The sequence below is a fragment of the Morus notabilis genome, unplaced genomic scaffold (assembly GCF_000414095.1).
Source record: "Morus notabilis unplaced genomic scaffold, ASM41409v2 Scaffold814, whole genome shotgun sequence".
NCBI classification, from domain to species: domain Eukaryota; kingdom Viridiplantae; phylum Streptophyta; class Magnoliopsida; order Rosales; family Moraceae; genus Morus; species Morus notabilis.
The window spans coordinates 1-17,541 of record NW_010363932.1 but is presented as its reverse complement, the minus strand read 5'-3'; the positions used below and the strand labels follow the sequence as shown (position 1 = coordinate 17,541).

The following is a 17,541-nucleotide window of genomic DNA, read 5'->3' as shown; positions in this document are numbered from 1 at the left end:
GGAATGCCGTTGTTTCTGACGGTGTCAACTCCTGAGCTCACATTGTACCCTTCCATTATGGGTATCTATCTTGTGACTTTAACCTAGCTGTCTGGTAATTAAGGATTTTCTCTTCTTTAAAATGTCAGTGCGTTTTTTTATACGCTGCTAACATCATGCTGTGTTTAGAGATTCTTGAAATTACGATTCTCAAACTACGCTTGTACTGAAAATTATTCCGCCTTAAAGTACGGCGCGAATTTATCGATCGAATTTACTTGATCGAAAATATGAACTTAATATGAAATCTGCTACAGAATTTAAGAATACAGATGTTAATTTCATAAATCCTTCAGTGACATAATATTTTTTAGAAAAATCATTGACTTAAATACATAAATTATATTATTTAAGATCTGAGATTTTCTCAGTCATTACACTGCATCTCCTCTTGCCTTTCTACGACATCCACATGGAGTTCATTGTTTTCATTGGACATCTTCTCTCATGTACCTTGAAAAAAAAATTGCAAATATATTCATTTGTATGTAAGCTCACAGCTTACTTATAAACTGATGATAATTCATCTTCATATTGTGTATTTATTATTATTTTTTTTTAATGAATGAGTAATGACAGCCAATTAAATCTACAAACAACATCCCAATTAACTTGAGTTGGCAGAGGATCTATTCCAAATTTTATCAAAAAGAAAGCAAAAAAAAAATAAAAAAATAAAAAACCTGCAAAGTTCATGATGAAGAAAAAAGACATGATCTCAGCAAAACCAAAACACAACTCAAAACTGATGCAAGCCATGAGTGGAAATGCAAGCGCAACTAAGACAAAACAATAATTGGGGACGATTCAAATTGATGATACTGTTTGAAAAAGTTGATATATCCTTCTCTATCTTATTACAAAATGTGAATGAAATGAAAGAAAAACCAAACAAATAATTACCTTCCCAAGAGTTCGAACTTCAATCTTGAGATTCCAGTGCAGACTGCAGAGGAGAGAACCAAGTCAAAGAACAGAAACGAATTATCTGGGGCCAATTATTGCGTTGTCGTAAAGTATATACTTTGGAAGTAGACAATTAATCTAATTTGGAACTTTTAACATGATAAGTGGCAGCATGAATAAATAACTAGTACAGATACCAATGCCCATTAAGGATATCTCGATCTCGATCCATATTAGTGGGTGCGATTTTTAAAAGGACCGTAGCCTGTAAGATGTTCTCCCTTTGATTGACTTGTGGCCTGACCATGGGCAAAAGGCATACGGGCATGTTTTACTTTACTGATTTAAATTTAAAGAAGGCATGAAAAATTACGGGTTAACAAAAAGGCCCATTCCTTTCAAAAAAAAAAAAAAAAAACAGCCATTCGTTCTCAATTTTTCCTTATGAAAACGTAAGCCTAAACGTGTATGTATAAGTTTTGAATGGTAATGTTTTTGTGGATATCGGTTAAATTATAGAAAAAAATACGTATTTTATTTTTAATTAATAATGTGACAGTTATATAATTTGCTATAGTAAGTTAAGCAGCCTCTTTGTGTTAAGCATCAATTAAAAAAGATTTCTTTTTCCAAATATTGAAAAAAAGACTTTCCTAATCAATCTTTCATTTGTTTTGTTTTTTGTTGGATTTTCTTTGTTTGCTAAGAAAGTGTCAGATGTGAAAATGGAAGATGTACTTTGCAGTTTTCCCCTATGTTAACGCCTTTTTTTTTTTATTTTCTTTCATTGAGTGTGCAAGATGATTTGATGATGTTGTGTTTAAATGTTTAGAGAGCAATTTTTTCTCTTAAAACGAATTGATTGAACCGCAAAATGAAAAACAAACCAAAAAAATAAAAATAAAAATAAACAACACGAGGTTCAGTTTTTAGATCACGAATGCTTATTTTGGGCAAGGCTAACATCCGTCGGCCGTTTCAGAACGTCTCCAGGCATCCGGTTGTGGTTGGTGCCAAATTGCAGCCCATTACACGTGTGCTGAGGACGTCAGATCTCGCTGAAGGCCATCTGGGAGAGGATTAAGATTGTACCGGCTGTTGCCAGTGAAAAGTGTACTGTGGAATGCATTTTTGTCAATTAACCCATTATTTAATGAGAATTTGGTTAATGACGAGTATGTTGGTTGACGTGTCAACGTACCGGTAACACTATTGCGCGGCGTTGGAGCAGGAAGGGGTAAGTAATGTAACATTTATTTTTCTGATTCCGACCCGTTCACTTTGTTGATTTGAGTTTGTAATTTGAGTTGAGATGTAATTTTATATGAGAATTTTTTACTGTAGCAAAAAAAAAAAGATGTGACTATTTCTGAGAACTTTTTACTGTAACAAAACTTAAATTCTAAACTCAAATCGATAAAGTGAACGAGACCTTTATTTGTTATTGGGTAGCGTGTCAAAAACTGACAACTAGGAAAAAAGTCAAACATTATTGTTAAATCTCCTATTAATGTAATTTTTCATTCTATGTGTTCGTAACGACTTATGAATAAAAATAATCCATATTGATTAGGTTATTATTCTTTAAATATTGTCATATTTGGTATGTTTGCTTTTTGAATTTTTTCGTTAAAAAATATATTGTAAGAAAGGAATTCTTTTTTTTGGGGAACTTCTTGAGTAGGGTATCCCTGCTAATAGAGTCAGTTGATGATTATTAGATATGTGAAAATCACATTAAATTAAAAAATGTATGTAGAATAGACAATATTTTAATATAAATTTGATGGTTAAAAATAGAGAACTAGCAGTAGATTATTTTTCTAGTCCTATTAAAAAAAACTCTCTTTTCTTTCTTAAAGCAACAAATTTCTATCGGTGAAAGAAAGCAATCTTCTCCACTATAAATGTCCTTATATTTTTAGTGTGTAGGTACCTCATGATAGAATAGATGCAAAAATGAACCGTGTACGATATCTTTAGTTGCCAGTGTCGCTGGCCTCCGATCTCTAACAGCTGGTCATAAGTTGTCATATTATTTTTTTTCCTTTTCAAGAAAAAAGGACATGTTGTGTCCAGCTTGCTTCAGTGCCAATTGTCGGTTATAATTTGTTAAATTATGCTTCATATACTCTGTTAGATAATTTAATATTTTTAACAAAAAAATAAGATGTTGTCTCCGGCTCTGGCATCAATCGTTGGCGCTAGTCATAATCAGTCAGATCATGTTTCATAACCTACTAGATTATTTTTTTTATTTTTTTACCAAAAAAAATAATAAGTTGTCTTCGGCTTCGCCGTTCAGTCCCCGATTGCTGGCCATAACTAACAAATTATGTTTCATAACCTACATAATTATTTTTATATTTTCACAAAAAGGTTGCTGGTTGTCTCTGATTCTGTTGTTCAGTTGCATATCGCTGGCCATAATCTAGTAGATTATGAAAGATTTTATTTTTTTATTTTTTTTATTAACCAAAAAATGGAAGTTGTCTCCGACTCAGTTGTTGATCACTAGTTGCCAACCATAATCTAGTATATTATGAAAAGTAATATATCATATTATTTTTCTATTTTCAATCAAAATATGAGATGTTGTATTCGGCTTCGATACTGATCTCTGGAGCCGGCAAGAGGTCACAATCTGTATGATTATGTATCACAATTTTCCAGATTATGTTACACCCGGTCAAATTAATTGAGATTAATTAATTTAATCCAGTTGTTAGTGTTAATTAATCTGAGATTAGTGAAAGATTATCAGTTATGATTATTACATAAAGGACTTTTCTCCTTTAAAATATTTATTTTTAAAAAAATTGATGCTTCAATCCCTCAATCAGTTTGAGGTGTCAGTAATTAATTTTTCAGAACAAAAATAGTGGGTCATTTCCTATTTTTTTAGATTGGGCTTTAAAGTCTATTCATCATATTTGAACAGAAAGCCCAAGCCTATTTTTCCTTTCTCTTTTCTCTTTCTTTCTTTTCTTTTCTCTCTCTCCTCCTAATATTTATCTTCTTTCTCTTCTTTTCTCTCTTGTGCACTCTCTCCCTAGCCGAACTCTCTCTCCCTCTCCTTGCAAAGGAAATTTTCTTTCAAAATTCAATAACTCACTCGTTCTTAATCGGAATTGAGGGATTCTTGTTTCTATAAGTTCACAATGAAAAGGAGAATGAGATGACACCCATATTGAATATGGAAATTCATCATGACCGGTAGCTCACTGGAGCTCCGCCGCCGTCCACGCCATGAGTTGCTATTTCCGGTGGTGGTGGTTGACACCACCCGCTTCAAAACATTGAGGACAACGTCGAGATGCAAAGCCCTAAAGAAATTTGAGGAAGGAGCTTCTATTTTTGAGGTAGGATTTTCTTTCTTTTTTTTCCTCTTTGATTTAAATTTGAATTTCTCTTGCTTGTTTATGTTTAAATTTGAGATTGATGAAAGGATATTGACGAATAACCCTTGAGATCATGGAATTCCTCTTGAATTTGTGAATTTCTAAAATCTAGAGGATGGGGTTCTAGAATTTAATTTTCTTGATGGTTAATGGTTTTGAACTTGATTTAAGGTGAAATATTCTAACCATGATTTGGCGTTTAGAAATTGTCTAGAGTGGTTTTCCATGAGTTATTTTGAAATTGAACCCAAAAAGTTTAGGTTTTTGGTATTTTTCCTCACAAAATTGTTGAGTTGTTCATATATGAAGAATAGCACCGGTCGCCCGGTGCGAGCATCCGAATTAGGCTCAACCGATCGACTGGTGGAGTTGTACTCCACTGCATTAGTCGACCGGTGACACTTGTTTCCGCCCAAATCTTTTGGAAATTTGACATTTTAGCCAAAATTTTCCATATTTCTTGAGTTTTGACTACATGTGAGCATGATTTTGCATTTCTCTCCCTTTTGAGACATACTTCATGGATTTTTATTTCTCAGTGAAAGGCTAGTTTCACCAATGTTGAGATTTTTAAATGATTTTTGAAAAAGAATATGTATATATATGTGTAGCGATCATTTATATAGAAAACCTTCCAGAGACCTGACTTTTGTGATTCATGGTTCTCGGAAGTGAATTTTAGAAAAGGATTAAGTCTCGAGTTAAAATAATTCGAGCACGATATATGTAAGTTTGTAAACATTGTCCATGTGAGCGTTTAGATAGCTGATTCATTAATTAAGCATGATGGCCACAAAGATCGGGATATGAAGATCATATCCTTAGGGGCAGGTCTCGAAATCCGTACGGGCCACTCCACGGCGTGGGTGGTGATTTGGCTTTGCACTTGCACTATATGATGTATCAGTACTTTGAAAGAGCATTTCAAACTACCGGCGTATGATGTTTACATTTCTTCTATTTTTTTGATTACTTGGGTGTTCTAGAGTTTGAACAGGAATACAAATACCTTGCTTTGTGGACAATTTGGGTAATAGATGTCTTATCACTTTTGAAACAAATTTGAAAACAATATGGTATTCTCAAAAGAGTTTTGAGATACTTGATCATCAATCCCATTCTGCATTTGATGGTATCCGCAAGACTTACAGGTTTGATCTGATTTCTCTTACATGTGCGATGGTTTTAAATCGGTATTTCAGTTACTATAATTATCGTCTATATTCTTATTTTATTGTCGTACCCTATTTCCTTCCTACCGAGCATTTGGCTCACCCTTTTTTTTTAAATGTGCGGCTGTACATGGGTTGGGTTGGTGCGGGGTAGGGCTTTTTCTTGCCCCGCTCCAAAGGATGCGGGTTGCACATATTTGGCCCCAAAGATGTTAGAAAAATTTCACAACCCAATAATGTTTGGGATGAGTTAGGGCGGGGTGGGTTGGGTGGTCAGGTTCATCATTTAAAGAATCAAAGTTCAATCCAACATTCAAAGTTCATCATCAAATAGAAATAATAACTCCAACATTCAAATTTCATCATCAAATAATATTAATCATCAAATAGAAATAATATTGATAATCAAACATAACTCCAACATTCAAAGCTCATCATCAAATATAAATAATATTGATTAGTCCATCATCAAATAGATAGCAATTCAAAGTTCAATACAACATTAAACATGAAGCAAAATAGTCCATCCAACATCAAACATAAAGCAAACATAAATTAGAGGCTTAATTCAAATCCATCCAAAGCAAACACTGCAACAGTAACCATCCTTATCAGTCCACACTCATAGGCTCCTTATCAAGCATGTTTGTACGGGTTGGGTTGGGGTATGCGGGTTATTATAGGTGTAACCCACAAACCGTCCTAAACACCTCGAGCCAAACATTTAGTGGGCCGAAAAATAAAAAAAATAATGCTATAAGTTGCCTTTTTCAGGTTGGGTTGGGGTGCGGTGGGTTGGGTTTGCGGGTTGTTCGGGTTTATGTACAAGCCTATTAAAATATTCTTCCTCTTCAGAGTTAGTAGCTTGACTTGCAATGTGGCAAATTAATCTCTTTGAACTGAAAGCTCCAGCTTAGAAGTGGTTCGTTCTACTTTGAATTTGCAGCTTGTTCTTAAATTCTGTGATGTACTGTATATTTATATATAAAATGTATTGGTCGGCATTGTCTCAGAGTTGTGTAAAGTTTAAATTTATGGACTGTTTTGATAATATTTGTAAAAGAAAGACTCCGGAGTAATATATTTTTGGTATTAAAATAATTTCATGGATTTTCATTAATTAACCCAGTTTAATTAAGTTAATCTTTAAATTAAACTCTAATAATCACAGTCTCTCTTTTGGGGTCGTGACAGATTATTTTTTATTTTTAATAAGAAATGATAGGTTGTCTCTGACTTCGACATCGGTCATTGACCTCCTATTATAATCTTTCAGATTACTCTTTATAATCTACTAGAATTCCATATCATCCTTCTAGCTTTGTGTATATCTGTTTGCGGTCCTTTCTTTCCCGAAAGTATTCAAGCCTTCAATCTTAGAGTCACTTGTTGGGAATAGTGTCCTAGAAGCATAATATGTAAAAGGATATTTATTATTTATTTAATAAAAGAGTTTATTCATCATTTTATGTGCATATATTTATGAATATTTTATGAATATCAAATAAAATTCCTTGATTATTTATGTAACCTTAAACATGGTATATAAGTGTTGTATACGAGAGGATAATGTTTAAGGATAATAATCAAAAGTAATTGTTCATAATGAATTTAATTAAAGTTCAGAATCTTTAATTAAAACATTATTAATACATGTCATTCCCGTTTAGAATGGAACGGTGTTATCCGCACTGTTAATATGGCGAGATATTGAATGAGTGTATTTCGCATAATGAGATTATGTGGAACATGGACACAGACACAATATGAATTTCTAATAATTTCCGTTAAGCATAGAAATTCTAATTGAGTCTACCGATGGTCATATATAGGATGATCTTAATCCTGAGTTCTTAACAAACTCCTATTTATGGATTTATGTCTTTTGATTTACTCGGTACGGATTTTGAGACCCTGAATCCTATTCCTTGTATTTTGGAGACATAATGAAATAGGTAGCTGGGAATGTTATTATACGAGATGGAATCCATTCCTTCTTGAGAAAGAAGCAGATAAATAATTCTCTTGAGTGTTGATTCGGTACTTGGATTAGTAAGAGCGCTCTGGTTCATGAATGTGTTTTATGAATCACTATCCATTAGAGAATCAATGGTACTCAAGGATAAAGATGTAATTAGAGAGGTTAACGGATTCTACCTGACTCTAATTATGAATTATTTATGGAGGACTGATCTATATGTAATGACTATATCAAATGGACACTTCGCAGTTTAAAAGTAATTAATGTCTATAATTTCGAGAGTTCAATTCCAAGTTTATAGTGGAGTAACTATTGGAATTAATAGAATTAATAAATTAATTAAAGTGTTTAATTAATTATTAATTTCATTGGAGCTCAGAATTATAGGTCCATATGTCCCCGCGTCGTCCTTGTAATTCTACCACACACAAAGGGCAAAATGAGAATTTTAGAATTACAGAATTCTAAAATTAAATACTCAAAAAATAATTAATTGAGAATTAATTATTATTTAAATAATGTGATTATTTAAATTTGAATTTGAACATATCTAGATTTATCTATTTAAGTTTATTTGATAAGTTGTTCAATTTAGAATTCAAATTAATTTAATTTTGACTTAAATTCGAATTTGAATCTAAATTAAAATTGGACTACTGGATAAAGGATAAAATCTCTTCCTTCTCTATCTGAGATAGGCGCCACACACAGGGATAAAACCCTAGAGTGTGGCCAGCCACCAAGTGGATAAGGGGAAGGGATTTTTTGTTCCAAATTCAAAAATTGGAGATAAGGATTTGATTCTATTTTGAAGTTTGACTTCTTCTCTTTAAATATGAGAAAGATAGAAAATTGTAGAGACAATTTTTTTTGACACATTATTCAGCCCTAATTGAGTGTGGCCGAAATTCTCATAGAGGAAAAAGAGAACAAAATATTTTTCTCCAAAATTTCCACATCGTGCATGCGTTGGTGTTTGTGGAAATTCGAGTGTTTAAGAAACCTATTTTGTCTCACGTGTGCCCACACACACGTCTACGTGGAATCAAGAAATTGACGTGGAAGACTTTGGTATTCTAAACACAAAGCTTGGAGCAATGACTGTTCGTGGTCAAAGAAATTCAAGTTATCATCCGAGTCGGCTTCCAGGTATTTTTCGGTTGATCATTGAATGATGTAAATTAATGTGATTAATTTATTCGTGCATAAATTAATATAATCTATAGAGTATCTCAAAAGTTTTATGAAAAATTTTGTTATACACGATCCACTGTTTTTCATCCCCACGCTTCCGCACCCGAATTCGATTCGGGAACCAGCATCACTCTCATCCACTGTCTGAGGGAGTGCTACAAACGGTCTTTACGCTCCTGGAACAACATGCGTTTCCTCTTGGAGCTCTTTCATCAGACTCCTTCGTATCACTTTTCTCCATCAATGCCTTATCGACTAGTAAAGCTACATACTCAAAGCCTCCAAAGCAACCCGAAAACTTCCTTTAGAGCCATTCTCCATCAAAAACCCTTATCCACCTTTCGAGTCACTCCTCCATCAATTGCGTGATCACTCCTCCCACCATTCTTCATTCACGAAGCTCTTCATTATTATTTTTTAGATTTTCTAACATTTTTCCAGGAGTATTTTCATGATTTTGGCAACAAATAGGGGTCTAGAACACATGTTCTTCAACCTAATTTGGGCCTAAGCGAACCACACCATCGTCGGAGGTCTTATCATCATCATTTACTTCAAAGGCCCATTATGTACTTTGGCCACATTGGAACCGCCACCAACGAGTAAAATACTTACACATGCATAACCCCGCCACATCATACCTTCTGAATCTACTGGACCCCGACATTAAAGAGATAGTCTGCGGGGCAATTGTTTATGTTCTTCCATTAATATTGTTCATGAATATTTTCTTATTTTATTGGCTGCACAACTATTTAGGACTTGAGAATTTTCTATTGCTCGATTATGATTCTTGATCCATAATTGTCTTGAATTCTTAATCATTAGTAGCAATTGTGATTATTGATTGTTGTCAAGCTTTCATATAATTGCATGTGGAACATTACCAAAGTGGAACATTACCAAAGCTTTCCCATCGTAATGCTTCCTTTGGATTTAATCTAGAGAGCTTGTTCTAGATTATTTGAGGGAAAGAGATTAAACGGAGAGCTTATTTTGTTTAACGATGAATTAAAAAAAATAGAGATAGCAGAGCTTGTTGTTATCTACGGTTGATAGTTTCAATTGGAAGTTAGAGATAATAGTGTGTATTTACTATAATTCTATTGTCTAGTGGTGGAGATTGATCCTTTAACTAGGTTTTCTTTTATTGATTGTTTCTTTATTTATTTTAGAATTTTATTTTTTATGGGTTATATTTTAGGGCCCAAATTTGATTTCAAGCGGAAAAGATGGCTCTCTGATTCTTTTCTTTTCTTCTTTTCCTTCCTTTATTTATTTATAGATGGCTATGTTTCTTTTCTTGTTTGTGGAATTGCAGAAAAAGCTTAGAAAACAGTAAGCATGCCCCTTTAGAATGCTAATTTCAAACTTTACTTTCACTTAACTTTTTACTTTTTCTAGTCCTCCATTTACATCTATTTAATTTAGGGATTCTTTAAGGTTGAATCACAATAAGTGCTCTAACAGTGGAGCACTTTTTTTATTATTAAATTATTTTTTTAACAGTTAAATTTATAATAAGAGTACTTTTATACAAAACATTGTAGATTTTTAATATGAATTTCTAAATATCTAACTGTTAAAAAATTAACTTAACAGTTAAAAAAGTAATACTCAATGGCGAAGAACTTATCGGGGTTCTACTATACATAATCCATTTAATCTATCCTTATCATGCTTTGTCAGGTTTCCAAAATGCTGACTCGCCAAGGTGCATAAGATTACTATTCTTTATGAAATTTTTAAGGACAAATTGGCTACAGTTAAGTCAATATTATTAAGCCTTTTGTCTGGTTTACAAAATGCTAACTCGCCAAGCTGCATAAGATTACTATTCTTTACGAATTCTTTAAAGATAAGTTGGCTACAGTTAAGTCAATATTATTCAGCATTGACAGTTATACATAGTGATGGAACTTCGGGCGGCGGGCGTGCCTAAAGCCTGAAAATTTTCAGGTTCGGCGGGCGAGCACCTATCACCGCCCGTCCACGTAAATTTCCCAGGCTCGGAGTTGGACAGCCCGAGAAAAAACATTCCCCGCAGCCCGCCGTGGGTGGGGGCGCTGTGACCGCCGGCTGCCGCTTTTTATTTGAATTTTTCCACCGTATCCGAATGCCCGAAGCCTTAATTTTTGCCCGAATACCCAAAAAACGGCTAGTTTTTTAAATTTTATGCTCGATCCGAACCCAATCCAAATATTTTTTTTGACCGTTAGCATGATTTACGTCCGAATTTTTGAATGTAACGGCTATTTTTGCCTGACCCGACCCGTGCGCCCGGTTTACCTGACTCCAACGGCTATATTTTTTTTACCGTTGCCTGAGAAACCTAAAGCCCGACCCGACCCGCCGAATTTAAGTTACCTTTAGAGCCGAATTTTTTAAGGGAAAAAAAATTTTTCAAGCCAAAAAATTTCCTATAAATACCCTTTTTTTTTTCAAGCCAAAAAATTCTCTATAAATACCCCCCTCCCCCAACTATTTTCCTCACCCAAAAACTCTCATCATCTCTTAATTTCTCTCAATCTCTCTCAAATCTCTCTTAATCTCTCTCAAATTTCTCTTAATCTCTCTAAGATCTCTCTTGATCTCTCTTAGTCTATCTCAAAGCGCTCTCGATCTCTCTTATTTTTCATAATGGATTCTTCCGGTTATGGTGGTGATATTCCCGTTGATGCCCAATTCAACATTGAAGAAGGGCAATTTCCTATTAATGTTTTTCAAACGCAGGAATTACAAATACCAGAAAGAGCTACTGAGGAAACTGTAAATCCGAGCCGTGGTGGATGTATTAGAGGTCGTGGACCTTGTGGTTGTAATGATGGTGGGCGTGGAGAAGAGGCAAGCGCAAGTGCTAGTGCAAGTGTTGCAAGTTCCAAGAAGAAATGCAAGTGCACCTCAATAGTTTAGGAGCACTTCAATGCATTCGAGGAGGTCAACAATCACGGTAACATTAAATACATAGTTTAATGCAAATATTATGGTGATAAATTATAAGGTAACACTATTTACAGCACAACACACCTGAGAAGACATTCTGAAAAGTGTCTTCAAAAGCAAAGAGTTGGACCCGATCCCCGCCAAACACAATTATCATTTGATTGTCAAATTGGCGGTCTAAGCACTTAGAAATACAATCTGTAAGTTGATCGTATGGAAATGGCATGATTAGTAGCCACATTAGATCAGCCACTTAATTTTACCGAACAAAGGAATTGACAGTGTTATATTAAAATTGTACATAATCCTAATGCATAATTTTTTCAAGAACTACTCTTAGAAAAAATGCATTAAAATTATATAAACAAGAAAAGGAAGCATTAATCAACCTTTTACACTCTACTTGTGGTTGCGTTGAGTTAACGGCGGATATTTGGTATGCTATTGCCAACAAAGATTATTTAGCTGTAACCGGACATTATTTTAAAGGTTTTGATTTAGATAAGAGAATATTAGGTTTTAAATGTGTTCTAGGATCACATACCGCCGATTTAATATATAATACAATTTTATTTGTCATTGATGAATATAGTTTAAGGGATAGAGTAATGGTTATAACATTAGATAATGCTACTGCAAATACTAAAGTAATAGAACTTTTTAAAAAAGAGTTAAGTTTATTCGATAATAATGATATATTTCACCAACGTTGTGCATGTCATGTAATTAATTTAATAGTAAAATCCGGTTTAAAATCAATGTCATGTCATATTAAAAGATTAGAGATAACATTGCATGGATTCAAGGTAGTAATCAAAGAATACAAGATTGATTTAGGTTTCTACAAGCATGTAATCAAAATCCTAGAGCATTAGCCTTAGATATGCCCGTAAGATGGAACTCCACTTATATAATGCTTGAACAATGCATCCCCTATAAAGATACTATAACAAACTATGTTAGTGTAAAATTAGAACTAGGATTTATAGACCAAACTGATTGGCAAATTGCCGAACTTTTGTATAACTTTTTAGGTAGATTTCACGAAGTTACTTTAAAGTTTAGTGGAACATATTACCCAAGGTCACCATTAGCGTTAGTAAAACTTTTAAGAATGGCTATTTTATTTAGTGAATTCAGGACACACGAGGTTTTAGGAGTTCCTATAGCTTCTATGGAAAAAAAGTTTAAAAAATATTGGGCTAAATTACCAATGTTGTATGGTTTTTGTGTTATTTTTGATCCTAGATTAAAATTAAAAGGTTTAGAAAGTGGATTAGAAAAACTTAGGTGACTTTTTAGATATCGACTGTTTTGACCAATTTTCTATTATAAAGGGAAAAATATTATCTCTTTATAGCTCTTATGAAAGTAGGTTTAGAAACTCACTTCGTGTAGAACAACCGGAACAACGAGACGACAATCCGCATTCATTCTTGAATATTTTCGGGTTGAAGAAGAAGAAGAAGACGACGACGATGACTCAAGGTTAAGGAGAATCTGGGAGTGGATCTTCCTCAAGAATGGCGGCTTCAACGAGTTAATGACTACCTGAGTGAGGGCTTAGTAGTCAACAATAGTGAAATGTTTGATTTGGTTCAGTGGTGGAGGGCGCGAGCATTAACTTGGCCGATCCTAACTCAACTGGCAATAAATATTTTTTCGATCCTAGTTTCCATTGTTTCATCCGAGCAAGCCTTCAGTACGACCGGCCGAATACTTGAGGAACGTAGAAAGGCATTGCAACAAGACATTGTTGAAGCTTTGGTGTACGTTAAGGATTGAGATCGTTTTTGACCAACGCTTACACGATACAATTTCGCCGGCAAGCCAAGAATGGATTGATGAATTTAATAGATTAACTTTTAATTTTGAAGGCGATCATTCAGCTTCAAATTAAATTCTATTATTGTAATTTGTAAATATTTATTTATTTTGTATGGTGTTATTGTAATCTTGTATAGACTTTGTAAGTTCGTCAAATTTGTAATGCGTCCCACAATGATTGCACTCTTTTTTCCTTACCAAGTTTTTATCTCAATTGGGTTTTTCTAGATAAGGTTTTTAACGAGGCAATCATGAATTACAAATTCAAAAATTAATAAATAAATAATTTTTTTATATAATTCGTGTATTTCAAATTTCAAATTGCAATCTTCCTTATAATTTTTGTATAATGTTTACAATAAATAACTTAAAAATTATTTATATACATACCATATATAAGTAATAAACAAAATTATATATAATATATATAATAGTATATAAATACATAGAAAATATTAAAAAATTAGGTCGGGCACCTTAGGCTGTCTCAGGCTGCCTGACCGGTCTCAGGCTACCCGACCGGGCTCAGACAGTCAAAACTTGCCCGAAGTCCGTCCAAAGGCTTGCTCGGATCGGGCTGGGCAGCCTGAACATTCGGGCTCGAGCAAGTTCAATCATTAGGTAATCTTGTATAGTGTTATTGTATAGTGTTATTGTAATATTGTATAGACTTTATAAGTTCGTCAAATTTGTAATTCGTCCCAGAATGATTACACTCTTTTTTCCTTACCAAGTTTTTATCCCAATTGGATTTTTCTTGATAAGATTTTTAACGAGACAATCATGAATTACAAATTTAAAAATTAATAAATAAATAATTTTTTTATATAATTCGTGTATTTCAAATTTCAAATTGCAATCTCCCTTATAATTTTTGTATAATGTTTACAATAAATAACTTAAAAATTATTTATATACATACCATATATAATTAATAAACAAAATTATATATAATATATATAATAGTATATAAATACATAGAAAATATTAAAAAATTAGGTCAGGCACCTCCGGCTGCTTGACCGGTCTCAGGCTACCCGACCGGGCTCAGACAGTCAAAACTCGCCCGAAGTCCGTCCAAAGGCTTACTCGGATCGGGTTGGGCAGCTTGAACATTTGGGCTCGAGCAAGTTCAATCATTAGATAAAAATTTAAAATTTTCAATAGTCACGGCGCGGTCCAAAATTTCAGTACTATACAGATGTAAAGACTAATTATTTAGCTCCGCTCTATTGAAGCCAAAGGGAAGGAAGAAATGGCGAATGCGGTTCTGTCCTCCATAATTGACAATTTGGATGGGTTGTTGACCCAAGAAGTAAGCTCACTAGGAATAAATCATGAAGAATTGAAGAGCCCGGAAGATGAACTCAAGATCATCTAGGCGTTCCTTAAAGATGCACAAGTCAACTTGGAGGGAGGAGAGATCAGCGACGCCACAAAAGTATGGCTAGAGCAGCTGAGGGAGAATGCGGATCGTATAAATGATGCCATTGATGTATTCCTTTATTACTTCCGGCAACGTCGTCAACAGCGGCCTGGATGTGCTGGTTTGCTCCGAAAACCAGGTGAGATCGTCAAAGCCTTGAAACTGCGTCGTTACATAGCTTCTCAGATTCGAGATATTAAAAAGTCATTACGTGAACTTACGGGAAGATGTCAAATTTATGATTTCGGACTCTCCAGTAGTGGTAGTACAGATGTTGCAACACCCGACGAGTGTGAAGTTTTTGGAATTGATTCGGCATTAACGACGCTCATGACTAGTTTGGTAGAAGAGCCGTCGGCGCGTACAGTTATTTCACTTGTTGGTGAAGGCGGAATTGGTAAAACTACCCTAGCTAGGGCAGTTTATGATTCGGTGAGACTACACTTTGATTGTCATGTTTGGGTCACTGTGTCTCTATCATACGACATCGAGAAGATTCTAAGGGACATGAAAGAGGTGATTTGCCCAACAAGTGGACAATCCGAGGAAGAAATCGTCCCCATTGAAGAACTAATTAGTCTTTTGAGGGAATTTTTGGAATCAAAGGTACGTGGTTGTTTTTGATGATGTGTGGCAAACAGAGTTTTGGGATGTCATTAAACATGATTTCACTAATAACAACAACGGTAGTAGGATAATTGTCACAACTCACAATACTAGAGTTGCTGATTCTGTTAAGGAAAGCACATTTGATTTTGTTCATGAGCTAAAACCTTGGTCTTCAGAGCGAGCCTGGGAGCTATTTTGCAAGAATGCATTTCGCGAAGGAAGATGTCCCCGAGAATTAGAGGAGTTGTCCCGTGAGATTGTACTCAGATGTCAAGGGCGGCCACTTGTTATTGTGGCTGTAGCTGGTTTATTGTCCAGAAAGGAAAAGACCAAATTGGAATGGCAAAGCATGCTTGATCATTTCTATGATGAGCTTGAGAAAATTCCCCAACTTGCCAATGTTTCGAAAGATCTGATCTTTCTTAGTTTCCTAAATCTACCTTTTTATCTTAAAAGTTGTTTCTTGTATCTTGGCATTTTTCCTGAGGGTTATTCTATTATTGAGGGAAGACTATACAGACTTTGGATTTCTGAGGGCTTTATTGAATCAATGACAGACAAGACACAAGAACAAGTTGCAAAATCAAGGAGAGACAAGACACAAGAACAAGTTGCAAAAGAATACTTAAATGAGCTCATTCGTAGAGGCTTGGTTTCATTTGAGATAAGTTATGGAATTGAAAGACATTGTCGTATCCATCATTTGATACGTGATTTCATTTTAGCAAGAGTTGCTGAATTATCTTTCTGTCAAATTCTTGAGGAAAATACGTTCATACTCGATAGAACAACTCGTCGTTTATCAATTTATGGTACTACAAAGGATGTGTTAGAGATTATTGGAGATTCTAAGATGCGTTCTCTCTTTCTCTTCAATATCGATGAATTGACCGAGTCTTTTGTTGTCAGTTTGTTTGAAAGATTTAAACTTTTGAGGGTGCTGGATTTTGAAGATGCTCCTCTCGACCATCTCCCAAGGGAAGTAGGGAATTTGTTTCACTTGAAGTACTTAAATTTGCGAGGTACAGCTGTAAAAATGCTTCCAAAGTCCATTGGTAAGCTTCAAAATCTAGAGGTGTTGAATATCTCTCAAACCTTGATACAGTTCAAAAATTGCAGTACCTTTTATCTTCTAATAGGTTTAACATCAGGGAAAGTGAATATGGTTTCAATTCATTTTTTGGTGGAAGGATGAATGAAGGGATTGGATGTTTGGAGGAGTTACAAACACTATATTTAGTTGAACCATGCATTGATGGAGTCAGTTTTGTGAAAGAGTTAAAGAAGCTGAGGAAATTAAAGATTTTGGGCATTGGAAAGTTGACTGCAGAAATGGGGAAGGCTTTTGCAGCATCCTTTGAGAACATGAGAGGTCTTGAAAAGTTACACGCAAACTCAATAAACGAAGAAGAAATTTTAGATCTAAAATGCATTTCATCTCCACCTCCTTTCTGATAGGCTCCTAGAAGTTAGTTAGTTAGGTGATTGATTAGGAAGAGTAAAAGGACTTGGAAAGCTTGTTAGTGGCTTACTAAGATTGTTAGTATTAGTAGCTGCTAAGAAAGATTGTGAGTAGGGAGTGAATAAGGGAAGGTATAAAAGGGAGGGAAAACAGAGGAGGGAGGGGATCATTCGGTTATCTGTTTTCTGGAAAAATCTTGGAACCATTCCAAGTAAAGGGAGGCAGCGGACCCTCGAAGATCCGCATATCGGTGTACATTTTGCTATCGTTAATAAAGAACTCAAGCTGATTTTCATCTTTTTCAATCTTTTTCTTAGCATTGTTCTTGGACCTGTCGAGATCTTATCACTTTTCTATGGCATGTCAGCTTACAATGTCGAATGCAAGAGTTCCCGTATTGGATTTCGAAGCTCAAAAACCTAAGGGAATTGAATTTATGCTTCTCAAGGTTGAAGGATGACCCGTTGAAATGGCTCAAAGGTTTGCCCAATTTAGTAATCATGAACATGTACAAGGCATTTCGAGGAAGGTGGTGATAAGCCTTTACTCAGGCAAGTGTACATTAGGAAGAGCAAAGACTT

At 34.6% G+C, this 17,541-nt stretch overlaps 1 protein-coding gene across 1 annotated transcript; it reads left to right on the top strand.

Annotated features, from left to right (window-relative positions):
• Positions 1 to 14,718: 14,718 nt before the first annotated feature.
• LOC21386422 (disease resistance protein RPP13) lies at positions 14,719 to 17,408 on the top strand (the record flags this gene model as incomplete). Its single annotated transcript, XM_024170281.1, has 5 exons — positions 14,719 to 14,778; positions 14,845 to 15,495; positions 15,629 to 16,520; positions 16,604 to 16,870; positions 17,278 to 17,408. Coding segments are annotated over exons 1-5 (2,001 nt in total), but the record flags the coding sequence as incomplete, so codon positions are not given.
• Positions 17,409 to 17,541: the final 133 nt, after the last annotated feature.